General features: G+C 31.0%; 2 protein-coding genes across 2 annotated transcripts in view; one reads left to right on the top strand and one right to left on the bottom strand.

Annotated features, from left to right (window-relative positions):
* Positions 1-3487, bottom strand: part of HELRODRAFT_161284 (hypothetical protein) — a gene marked incomplete at both ends in the record, with an annotated part of 4187 nt that extends 700 nt beyond the window's left edge. Inside the window, 3 exons of the mRNA XM_009021216.1 lie at positions 1009-1086; positions 2351-2394; positions 3447-3487. Of these exons, the coding sequence (XP_009019464.1) occupies positions 1009-1086; positions 2351-2394; positions 3447-3487 (163 nt within the window). The remainder of the gene's footprint in view (positions 1-1008; positions 1087-2350; positions 2395-3446) is intronic.
* A 4821-nt stretch (positions 3488-8308) lies between these two features.
* HELRODRAFT_161283 (hypothetical protein) overlaps positions 8309-12501 on the top strand; it is a gene marked incomplete at both ends in the record, with an annotated part of 18100 nt that continues 13907 nt past the window's right edge. The window contains 6 exons of the mRNA XM_009021215.1: positions 8309-8365; positions 9387-9499; positions 9704-9790; positions 10065-10113; positions 10563-10695; positions 11548-11697. Coding sequence (XP_009019463.1) covers positions 8309-8365; positions 9387-9499; positions 9704-9790; positions 10065-10113; positions 10563-10695; positions 11548-11697 — 589 coding nt within the window. The remainder of the gene's footprint in view (positions 8366-9386; positions 9500-9703; positions 9791-10064; positions 10114-10562; positions 10696-11547; positions 11698-12501) is intronic.

The following is a 12501-nucleotide window of genomic DNA, read 5'->3' as shown; positions in this document are numbered from 1 at the left end:
CGAGATTTTAGTATGAAAAGAAAAACACAACAGTTGCTTTTATTTGACATCATCAAAAGATGAAAAGTGACGAAATTAAAATTTGTTAAATGTCAATTTTTTAAAAAGTTCAGATTTTAAACAAACAAATATAACAAAATATCGATCGATAAAAAATAATTATCACGAAACATGAATATTTAGTAAGGACAGTTCACAGCATATCATAATGACTAAACCAACATACCAAACAGAAATTATTCATGCATGCATATATACAAAGTAAATCAGGAAATATCCAAAAATTATATAACCAAAATAAGAAACTAGAAACCAGTCAACATTTTACAAATAAATAAATAGACATTATTAAAAAGATTGTTCAAAAATGGTAAAATTTAAGGCGACGACAAAAAAACCCTAACCGACCATCATCTGACACGCACCGAGGAAATGAATTTTACCGGATACTGAAAAACAAAATTGAAAGAAAGTTAAATTTTTAAAATAAAAAACAAGCCATTGAAAAAAAGTAAGAAGCAACTTATCTTACCATGAGATTACCATCATGAAACGTGCTGACTCCCACCACAACCCACCTCTGATCATTCTGTAGACAAATTTTTTTATTGGCTTAGTAGTAAATGAATGTTAAAACGAAAGAACAACCGAATAAATGATTGAGCGAATGATTGAGTGATTGAATAAATTAATTAAACAATCTATGATTCAATGAATGAATAGAATGAGTCAATTAATTGATGAATGAAAGATTGTGTGACAAAATGAATGAATGAAAAAAATAAAAGCAACGAAACTAAACCATACTTCAAAAATCGGCGTTGTTGTTTTCTTCGAGCTGACGCCCACCACTGCCCACCTCTCATCAGTCTGTAGACAAGTTATTTTTATTAGCTTAGTAGTAGATGAATGTTAGAATCTTAGAAGCAAAAAATTATAAAATGGAAATAATGGCAAATAAATAATATTTGAAAGTAATAAAGAGAGTAAAATGTAAAAAAAACTTACCGTCGTCCATTCGACAAAGGCAAAATGATGAGTGCCTTCCGTTTCCTGCGTTGTCCTCCAAAACTGGTGCCAGTCCTCCTCGAGATTGTTGTTGAAACACAGCCCGTGGAATGGAGAAAGAGAAAATTCTCATTAGCAAGCTTAGCGGTGCCTGCAGCTTAAATTGCTTAATAAAAATAATCCTATCTACCTATTCAATTACCTTAACTAATCTATAATAAAATGTTAATGGTACGATAGTCGAAAGTTCCCCTTCATTCTCCCTCCTTGCACAGAGGTTCACCGACAGCCAGGGCACCGGATAGTAAACCATTGCCGTGCGGATAGTAGACTACTGCCTTGCGGATAGTAAACCATTTGCCGTCCGGAAGCCGTGCGGGTAGTAGACTATGGCCATGCCGCATAGTAAATCATTACCGTGCAGATAGTAAACCATTGCCGTCCGGATAGTAAACCATTGCCGGTTCACCACTGGCCGCCAAGGCTTACCTCTGACAAGAGACTTCGAAATTCAGAGTCTATCGGCTATCGTACCCTCAACTTACCTATTCATTACAATTAAGCCCTAGCTTACCTAAAATTACAAAACTCAAGAGCCCAATTCATTGGCCTTTCGGCACCCACCCCACCACCTACGTAATGCCTTGGGCTCCAACTTAGTAATAATAATATAAAACTTAAACCCTGAATCTATTAATGAGTATGTGTTACAACGTAGCCTTAACCTTCCTATTCATTACATTACGGTCCTAGCTTACCTAAAATTACAAAACTCAAGAGCCCAATTCATTGGCCTTTCGGCACCCACCCCACCACCTACGTAATGCCTTGGGCTCCAACTCAATAATGATAATGTAAAACTTAACAATTAACCTACCTATCGATACACTTACAGCGTTTTAATTTACATTACAAGATTTTTCCTAGAATTACATTATTGCTCTTAACTACCTATGAAATTAAATTACTCTCAACCTTAGTAATAATAAATTAGAATGTGTAATGAAAATAAAATTACGCTCAAATACTAACATATGTGTTTATGTATGTATTTGTGTGTGTGTGTGTAATACGTTGGTGCGTGTAATGTGGGTGCAAGATAAAATAGAAGAGATAAACTTACGCTGCCTACCTATTCAACTACATTAGTGTTGGATGCTCCCTATCTATCCTACCTACAATTAAAATTATGCCTATCTAACCTACCTATATAGCTACTTAATGTAATTGTGTGTGCGTGTGTGTGCGTGTGAGCATTCCTACTTAATGTTAAATTACAGAAAAAAAAAGAATAAAACGTATCCCAGTCAGGCAGGTATTCTTTGCCACTGAATGAACGAACGTAGCCTGACATCTTCCATGATGAACTCCTCTGGAAGCTTCAACCTGAATGAAATGAAAAAATCCTATTTATTTAATTAATTTAAATGAAAATAGAGAAACGAGCCGCGGTGAAATCCACCAGCCAAAAAAGACAGCAAACTGGCAAAAAAAGAAACCGTTAAGAAACCGTAAAGTCGGAAGTTAGGGTTAAGGTTGAACGTAGGGTGACATCACGACCATTCTGATCCTCCACGACGAACTCCTCTGGAAGCTATAACCTGAATGAATGAACCTGAATGAACCTAGATGAATGGAAAAACCTTATTTATTTAATTAATTTAAATGAAATTTGAGAAACGCAAAGAAGCCGACCGGTCGGCAAAGAAAAGAACCGCAAAGAACGGTATCTATATAGGATTTATGCTCTATATAACTCTATATAACTCTATATAACTCTATATAACTCTACATAACCATGCATACTACCACACACATTCAATCAATAAAAATCCCACTAAAACCAGGAACCACCGCGTACCTGCTGAATGTATGATTTGAAACAAAACAAAAAAAAACACAAAACAAAAATCACACCACCAAGTAGAGTAAAAGAATAGGAGTCCCTAACCTACCTATGTAACTAAATTACCTTATGCCCTAGCCTACCTATATAATAAATTAATTTTTACCTCACCTACCTACTATGCTTCATTAACTTAACTCAAGACTCATGAAGAAAGAGAAAAAGGAGTAAAACAGAACATAAAATACTACCACACAAACAAACATGATGTATGTATGTATGTATGAGCAACCGCTAAAGAACCCACCTAAAATATAAAAAATACAACATACAAACACACAAACCACAGACATGCAAACTCTATATAACTCTATATAACTCTATATAACTCTATATAAAATAAAATTAAATAAAAATAAATAAATTAAAAAAATATAAATATAAAAAAATGAGATCAGGCACTCCGACTCGAGCGAGGCAGAAATATACTCGTTTCAACCATACATTTTCATCATTTCAATCATTCACATCAATAAAAAACTTATTTAATGTATGTACTACACTATTATACAGTCTTAACCAAAATGCTAACCGTACTAAATTGAAGTCATCGAACGAACGCCTTCGAAACATTCTGGTTGGCGGTTGAATCTGCTATATTGCTTTTCATATAAACACAATCTAATATAATATAATTTAATTATTTGTATACATGGATTCCAGTCACTTTATATATATATATATATAATAAAAATTCATTATAAAAGCAACAGTAATCAGTGCTATATATGTAAGCACGCAGCTCAAATTTTTCGGGGAGAATTCAAAATTGTTTGAGACCACACCTTGCTTAACATCCAATTCCAAGCCGAGCCAAGCCAAGCTGAGCCAATATGCATAAATTCATTATAAAAAACAACAGTAGCCATTACCATATATGTACGCACGCAGTTCCAATTTTTCGGGGAGAATTCAAAATAGTTTAAGACCACACCTTGCTTAACATCCGATTCCAAGCCGAGCCAAGCCAAGCTGAGCCAATATGCATAGATTTATAAGCGCTTTTATATTAAAATTTTGCTCGCTTTTTAAACGAATATTCCAATATAACAAATTCTCCATCCTATTTTAACTTTCTTTGATGCTTTTTAATCAGTCAGGTTGCAAAAATCATTAGTGATATCGCAATGAAATCAATTTGAAATTTTATTTTAATTATTGATAAAATTTTTAAATTGTTGATAAAAATAACTAGTATATATAGTGTAGTAAAACGTTTAAAATTTTCTGAGAGAATTTAAAATAATTTGAGACTACGCCATAACACAATTGTACAATTTGAATGTGTAAATACAACATTATAAATGTATTATAACTACATGTCTATCTCTTTATTTAGTTTTGCCTGTGTATATTTTGTCAAATTTATTTGATAGGAATTGAATATAACCTTTATACCGGCTGATTAACTACCATGCAGTAAAATAACTACTGTTGACACCATTTCCTCCAACGATTTCGCAACGAATTGCCCATACCATATAATTAGAATAAACTCTTTCAATCAATGTTTAAATTTTTATATTGTCATTTATTCTTTCGTTTTTGTTTCTGTACTAATTTTCGTGTCAGATACAATAATTTTGTTTTTAAGTAAATTTTCATTTTCGTAGCTATACACAAACATGCCTACCTGTTGCATTAAAAATTGCATTAATAATAAATAGAAATGAGAAAATTTCTGATGCATCTTTTCACAGGTTTATTTTCAAATTAACTTCACACTAAAATAAATGTAACAATATCCCTATACTCGTTGAATAGAACTATTTTGTTTTACAATTACATACATTTTATTTTATAGACTATTATAATTTATAATATAATGCTATCATGGATTACCATTTTATTATTAAAAGCAATACTTAAGAAATGCACAAGTTTCTGTAACAGTTTACAAAATTTCAGATTTCCTCAAAGTGTAAAAATGCAAAACGATTGGATTAAGTGCATCAGACAGGAAATAAATGATTTCAAATGGCTTCCATCAAAAAATGCAAGAATATGCAGTGACCATTTCTGTAATAAAGATTATAAGGGTTATGATGGAGAAAGGAAGGTAATCCTGAAGAAAGCATTCCCATGTTTTCAAGTTAGTTGGATTTATATGTCATCAGTTACACAAGGAAGCAATTCACATCATCATTGTACATTGCAACATTATCTATACAAAAAATATAAAATGCATTCACCAATATTCCATGTATTTTATTAAAACTTAGAAAGGGCATAATGACATTGTGAATAATAAACCCTGTTTAGGACTGGGATCATCATCATCATACCAATCACCATTACAAGTAGAGTCAATTTTATATTAATGCTTAACAAGTTAACTAAATTGGCATAATCAAGTTTTTATATGAAATACACATCAAGTATTTAATGTAACAAATAAATTAACAGAAAAATTTCTGGAAAAGTTTAAAAAAATTAGAACATATGACTCTGATCAAAAATCATTCGCGTTGACACTGCATATGTATGGGCATAAGGCATATGATTATCTTTGGACAAATGGCTTACATCTTCCTCACACTAGGACATTAAGAAAGTAATCTTGTCATACCTGTTCAATAGTTTTAATAAGATTGTTTTAAATAACTATTCTCAATGTCATTTTATTAACACTACATTAAAAGGTGGCTACAAAACATTGATGGTATGCCTGGGATGATTTCTACAAACCTTATTGACTAATGGTGATAAGGATCCTCTGGAACTGTAGGGTCATGACATTCAATCTAGTCATTGATTGAGAAATCAATCCTTGATATATTTGATAACAAACATTTATTATAATATAAGAATGAAAAAAAGATGTAGGTGTAAGGCAAAATCTTACTGGAACTATTATTTTTAGCAATTTATGATTTATTTTTTTATTTATGACTATCCATTTTCAATGATACCAATATTTTTAATTATTATTATCCAAATTATACTCATGCCTATATTAATTAATTTGATTGTGGCTATTTCTATGCTTAATTATTTTATTTACTTGCCATAGGTATGCAGAGCATTTAATAAATTAATGATAATAATTAATAACACAACATTCTAAGTGCATAAAATATAATAAATTAAAAGTACAATTTTTACAAACCTCATTGGTTATGGTGATGGAGATTCTTTAAAACTGAATGATCATGATCTAACAAGTCATGGATTGATGAATCACTGGAATCACACATTATCTTTAATAAATTTAATAACAACATGTACTACAATTTAAGAATGAGGAATATTTTTGTAAAACATTAAATGAAAAAAAATTTAGTTTGAATCACTCATAATTAATAAATTTTAATTAAATTGCAAGTTAGCTTGGGGAGTTTGAAGCTTGAATTGAACAAATTACAAAATTGTTTATTTTATAAAATTGATTAGTAAGTTGTTTAATATATTTATTTAATTTAGTATATTTTTTATTCCCAGACCTAAGCATTGTAAATAAAAATTTTAAAACCAATCAAGCAATAGAATTTAGAATCTTAGGAACAAGTGCTGTTAGTCGTTAGTGTAGTAGTAGTATGTATTAGTGTAGGTAGTGGTTGGTAGTTTCTAGTAGTCTAATCTGTTAATGTTCGTTAGTGTTATCTGTTATTTATTTCAATTAGTAATTAGAATCAGTAGAGATTAGTTTTAGTTTAATTATTTATTAGAGTTTAGTTTAGTAATTTAATTACTAATTAATCGTCGTTTAGTGTTGTTGGTGGTTCACAAAAAATTTTTTTTATTTAAAAGGCAAAAAGATACTTAACCGTCATACAGCAATATCTATCCCAAAAACAGCATCTAATATCACCTTTTAAAACATTTTGAAATTTTAAATAAAAGCAATATTCCGAAATTAGTAAATATACGATCGTAACTTTTGACTTGGGCGATAAAAAATTACCCTCCAATTTTCCTCCGGAAGTAAGCTCCTTGTTCGACCGTCAAAAATGAGCGAAGACCGTTATATTTATTCTAATTATATGGTACAAAGCATAAAATTCAGGTTATGTTTTGGTTCAAAATCGAAGATTTGAAGAACCTCAGGGTTCTATCCTTGGCCCTCTTCTGTTTATACTCTACTTCTGAAATACATCGTATTATTAATAATTTTTCTTTTACTAGTCAATGCTGTTAGTCAGTGCTGATGATACTTATATTTATACTTCTTTTTCTCTATCTAATCATCTAATCTCAATAGTGTTCATTATAATCTATCTCTATGTTTTTCTTCAATTGTCGCTTGGTCTGAATGTGTCTTAAACTTCTAAATTTGAATTAATTTGTTTTAATAAATCTAAATGCTCAATTACTATGCCTTCTATTATCTTACGTGATTCTAAAACTCTTGATGTTTCTCAAATGTTTCGTAGTCTAGGCTTTATCTTTGATTCTAGCACGTCTCTTTCTTCTCAGATTAAAAGTGTTGCTAAAAGTTCATACTTTCATCTTGGTAGAATAAAAAAACTTTTGCCTTCTCTTGACGATCCTACTCTCCTACTTCTTGTTACTTCTTTAGTTTTATATAGTATTGATTATTGTAACTCGCTCTACTAGGGTCTTCCTGGTTCTACACCTTATAGGTACTTTGAATAAAGCTTTTAACTCTGCTGCTCGTCTAGTTTGTCGTCTCCCTTTCTTTTCTCGTATATCTCCATATCTTGTTCTCTTGCACTGGCTATCTATAAAATGTTGAACAATTTTTTAAATTTGCACATTTATGCATAAGTTTCAATCTAAATTATTTACTAAGTACTTATCAGATATATTAATTGAAACTAAACGCGCCGGTTTACGATCGTTTTCTTGTTCTCACTTTTTCTTAACTAGTGTTAAAAACTCTTTTGCTGAATCTGCATTTGCTTTTTTTAGCTCTTTTCTCTGGAACTCTACCTCCTTCTCTGACTACTTCTCCATCACTTACGAAGTTCAGAGCGGATCTAAAGATCCATCTGTTTGCAAAATTCACTGAAGACCGCTGTTGAACATCGCGGAAATAGCGCTTTAAAAACTAATTGAATGATTGATTGGTTGGTTGATTGATTGATTTATTGATTGACTGACTGACTGACTGACTGACTGACTGACTGACTGACTGACTGACTGACTGACTGACTGACTGACTGACTAGTAAAGATTTTAAAAGACGTTAGGTTCTGTTTGTAAAATTAGTTTGGTTGGCCATAATATTTTTACAATAGCGCATGGATATATATATATATATATATATATATATATATGTCTATGCAATCGCATTATGATATAAACATGTATATAATGACCAACGATGCCACATTTTTGCTCGTAATGAAATTTGTTGATCGATCGAGGATTTGAATGAATTGGTCGAAATTTTTTCCAAATTATTTAAAATAAATTAAATTTATTAAGAAGATGGATGAAACATACGATTTGATTTTTTTGGATTCTTTCTCACACGACAATTCGGAGGTTTGTGTTGCCTGTTGTGTTGCATTAATGATTAATCTAATCTAATGAATTAAAACTCTGAAATGAATTAGTAGTTTTATTTTAATTAATTTGTCGGATTTTACTTCACTCACCTATCTTTCAACAGTATCACCTTTTCTTTTATGAAAAAATTAGAATTTACTTGTTGAAAACTGGTTGCATTGCATTGCATTTTTATATTGATTTATTTTTATTATTATAAAATAAAAAATTTAACAAAATTTTCTTGACTATTGATCTCTAAAATCCATTATTTAATAATTATTTCAACAAATATAAAAAATAAATGAGCCTTAGTTAGGTTAGTGACCAAGGCCAGGTATCTGGTTCGTGGATTGGCATTGAGATACATAAAGATAGAGATTTTTATTTATATTATTGCATGCTTGTATTATAGGAAGCATATTTTGTACATATAATAATAAACCTTGTTTCTTTATTCATATGCATATGAATATAAAACATATACAATACAGTTATTTATATATAATATATATATATAATATATATATATCCTAAATCTCTAATCGTAATCTTCTCTGGCTTATGTATTTAAAAAGTTGAAAATTGATATTGAATAAGTATTTTAAATTAATTGGGAGTTTTCACTGTTTTTGTGTTGCTTGGCCAATCATTAAATTCTTTGGTTGTAGTTCATTTCCAAACATGACATGTTTAAAAAACAATGGTGAACAATGTTAATGTTTACTTTTTGTATGTTGCAAGTTAATAAATACTTAAATAGAAATGTCATGCTGGGCATTTGCATCATTCAGAGGCTCTCTTTTTCATTAAAACTCAGAATATCTTGCATTATTTTTTTAATAACACAAAGTAAGCAAAGAAATATTTTCAAGTAGCACCAAATGGTCTGAAAAATTGTTAATGATTTGTTATTTACACATTGATGGATGCTTAATTTATACGCAGAGGAATTCTTTTGTTATGTTTATAATTTTTGTCATTTTTTAATATTTTTTCTTGTAAATTTTTTTTTTAGGATTTAAATTTGGACCTGGTTCAGTTTTCTAACTCAGTCATTATCCAAGAAGTAAGAATTATTCCAAATAAACTGAAAGTTTTGGTTGATTTTCCTGGAAAAGTTACTTATGGGTGAGGAAGCACTTAATATTTTGTTGTTTTAATTGGTAGTATTGAGGGTTTAGCGAGAAGTTCAAACCAAACTGAGCTGTATTGGTTGGAATGTTTGAAATGATTGTTTTCGTCATCAGTGTTTTTGTTTTTTTTATGTCAATTTTATGTTGTTATTATTATTGTTATTATTAAATAATTTGCTAACAAATCGTTGCATCACAGGTGTACAACACCTTCCTCTTTCAAAGTGGAGTTTTATGTGAACAACCTTAGTAAGCCAAATGCCTCAACTTTTGAAAAGATTGGCATGTAAGTCTTTTTTGTTTGAATGAGAATTAAATGCAAAAATTTTATTAATAATTCTTAATGAATTTTCCTACAATTGTAAAAAATGTATTTTGTAAGTCAGCCAGATTTTACTTTGAAATATTTACATTGCTGAATAGTTGTTGCCTGTACATTACCACTGTTTGTTCCAATCTTGTGCTTTTTTCACATGCATTAAACTTTTATAGTTTGTTCTGACATTTTTTCAAATTTTATTCAAATTAAATTTTGTTTGACAAATTTTTCTTACCTACAGATTAGATTATCATGAGAATGGTGAATATGTTATAAAGTCTGATCAAAAGGTTTCTTTTTTTTTGTTCATATTTTTTTCATTTTAATTTTAATAATTTTTATCAACCCAAAAACACAACAGCAGTTTCTTTCAAGGCATCCAGCATTAGATAAAGTTTTTGTTCAATTGGTCCTCTCTTTTATATTTATTTAAAAAAGTTTATTCACAAATATAAACAGAATGCAGTAGTTTTTGTTCGAAAGTATATTTTTTTAAGTACTAAGTTTAAGAATTTGCATAAGATTGGTTTGACTCTTTTTCCTGCTCCTGCCACTACTATGTTTCACAATCCAATGATTTTCAGAGTTGAAATGTCATTGCCATCAAAATGAATGTCTGAAAATATTTTTCATTTTCTCAGTCAAAACTTTTCAATGAAATCAATAATCAATGCAATTTTGAAAACATTTATATTTGATGATCATCATTATGTGACTTTTAATTCGGTGAACGTTGCAGAAATTGACAGACGGATTGATAATAAAAGGCTGGTATCAGAACATAACACTTGCCATATATGGCACGTTGACATCATTGAATCAAAGCACCACCTCTCCTCCACCCACGTCTGCCTTCAAAGCCAAGCAGCAAGGTACGTTCCATCTTTTCAACTATTTCTTATGTTTCATTTGTAACCACCATTGATGTTGTAAGGAATAATTTGAAACATTATAAGGACATTCCTAATTCAATAAATTTGTATATTGAATATATTTGTAGAGTGATAACACTTTTATAACCTAGTGTTTAAATATAATGTATACTGAAATAAAATATTATATTTGAGATGATTTAATGAAAAAACACCACAGAGTCAATAAATTTAAATTAGTTTTTTTTCGTTTTTTTTTCATATTAAGTCATTGAAAAAAGAATTAAAAACAACTCCAAAGTTGCACTATGTTTTTTATGTGCTCAAGTACAAAATAACTTTAAGGATCCATAATTTTATTTTTTTGCATAATCATTTGCCTGTAACTTTGGTTATACCATTTGACAAGTTGATGTTTTTTCCCTTTACTGCACTTATTGTCTAGAAGTTTTGTCACTATAGAAGAAATTGCTAGATGAGCTAAGTGTGGAAAGTTTAACATTTTGTCCCATGCACCTATGAGCTCTGGGCAATTAAGTTTGTTCTTTCTTTTATTTGTTGCTGGGACTAAGACAAGTACGAGTGACATCAAATAAGTACTTTTAAATTAATGATATTAATTTAGCAATAATAAAATGTAAAATGGTCACAGGCAGTGACAGATTATAAGAGTCACACCTGGTTTATCTAAGTCTCAAAAAATCTTAAATGCAAACGCACAATACTTTTGCACAGTGGTGTATGATATATTTCTGAAACAAACATGGTCGTATAATACAATGTATTAAATGAATAAAATTATGTATATATATATATAATAATATAAAATAATATAATACTTATTATTTTAAGTGGTCTGTCAAGCAGTTCAGTCGAGCAGTCCGAAAGACATCCCGCTGGAGCACAAGGGATCCGTGAAGGACCCGCGAGATAATCACGATCGACTGGAAGGCGTCTTCAAAATGCCCGAAAAGAAAGATAAAGTTTCACGAAAAACAAGCGGTTTGTACATTAGAAATCTCTTCAAACTTTTATATAGCTGAATCTGAGTTTTCGCAAATTAAAGTACATGTAACAGTTCTTTGAAACGTCAGTCCTCTGCTCCTTGCAAAATAAAATTTAGTCTCTCCCAGTGTAATAGATACATCTGTAATATTATGCAACTATTATTAAATTTCAAAGCATTGTTGGTGTTGTTTGTGAGAGTGGGAGAGTGGTAAGGATGGAGATGTTTGGGAGAGATACAGGGACTGTGTGTTGGCTATGGCAGATAAAGTATGTGGATGGACGAAAGGAAAGTGTAGGCATGGTGAGACGTGGTGGTGGGATGAAGATATAAGAAGGGTTTTGGAAGTCAAGAAGGAGAGGTTTAGGGTATGGAGAAGGGACATGACGGAGGAAGCGGAGTCTGAGTATAGGAAGGCTAAGAAGGTTGCAAAACAGGCAGTGGCAACTGCAATGACGAAAGCATCAGATAGGTTAATGAAGGAAATGGAATTTGATGTGAGTTCGAGGAAAATGTTCAAAGTAGCAAAGCAGTCAATGAGGGATAGGAAAGATGTTATAGGGAATGGATGTGTTTGGGATGGATCTGGCAAGTTGTGCATAGATGAGGAGGAAAAAGCTCAGGTGTGGAAAGCTCATATGGAAAGGTTGATGAATGAAGAGAATGAGTGGGATGGAGATGTGGAATCCGCGGTCACACACGGACCTATAGAGAAGGTGACGATGGAGGAAGTAGAGAAAGCAGTTAGAGAAATGAAACTAGGTAAGGCGACAGGGGTTTCGGAAGTGGCGGCAGAACAT

Source organism: Helobdella robusta, assembly GCF_000326865.2.
Source record: "Helobdella robusta unplaced genomic scaffold HELROscaffold_3, whole genome shotgun sequence".
In the NCBI taxonomy this organism is placed as follows: domain Eukaryota; kingdom Metazoa; phylum Annelida; class Clitellata; order Rhynchobdellida; family Glossiphoniidae; genus Helobdella; species Helobdella robusta.
This window is presented reverse-complemented; position numbering and strand designations above follow the sequence as displayed.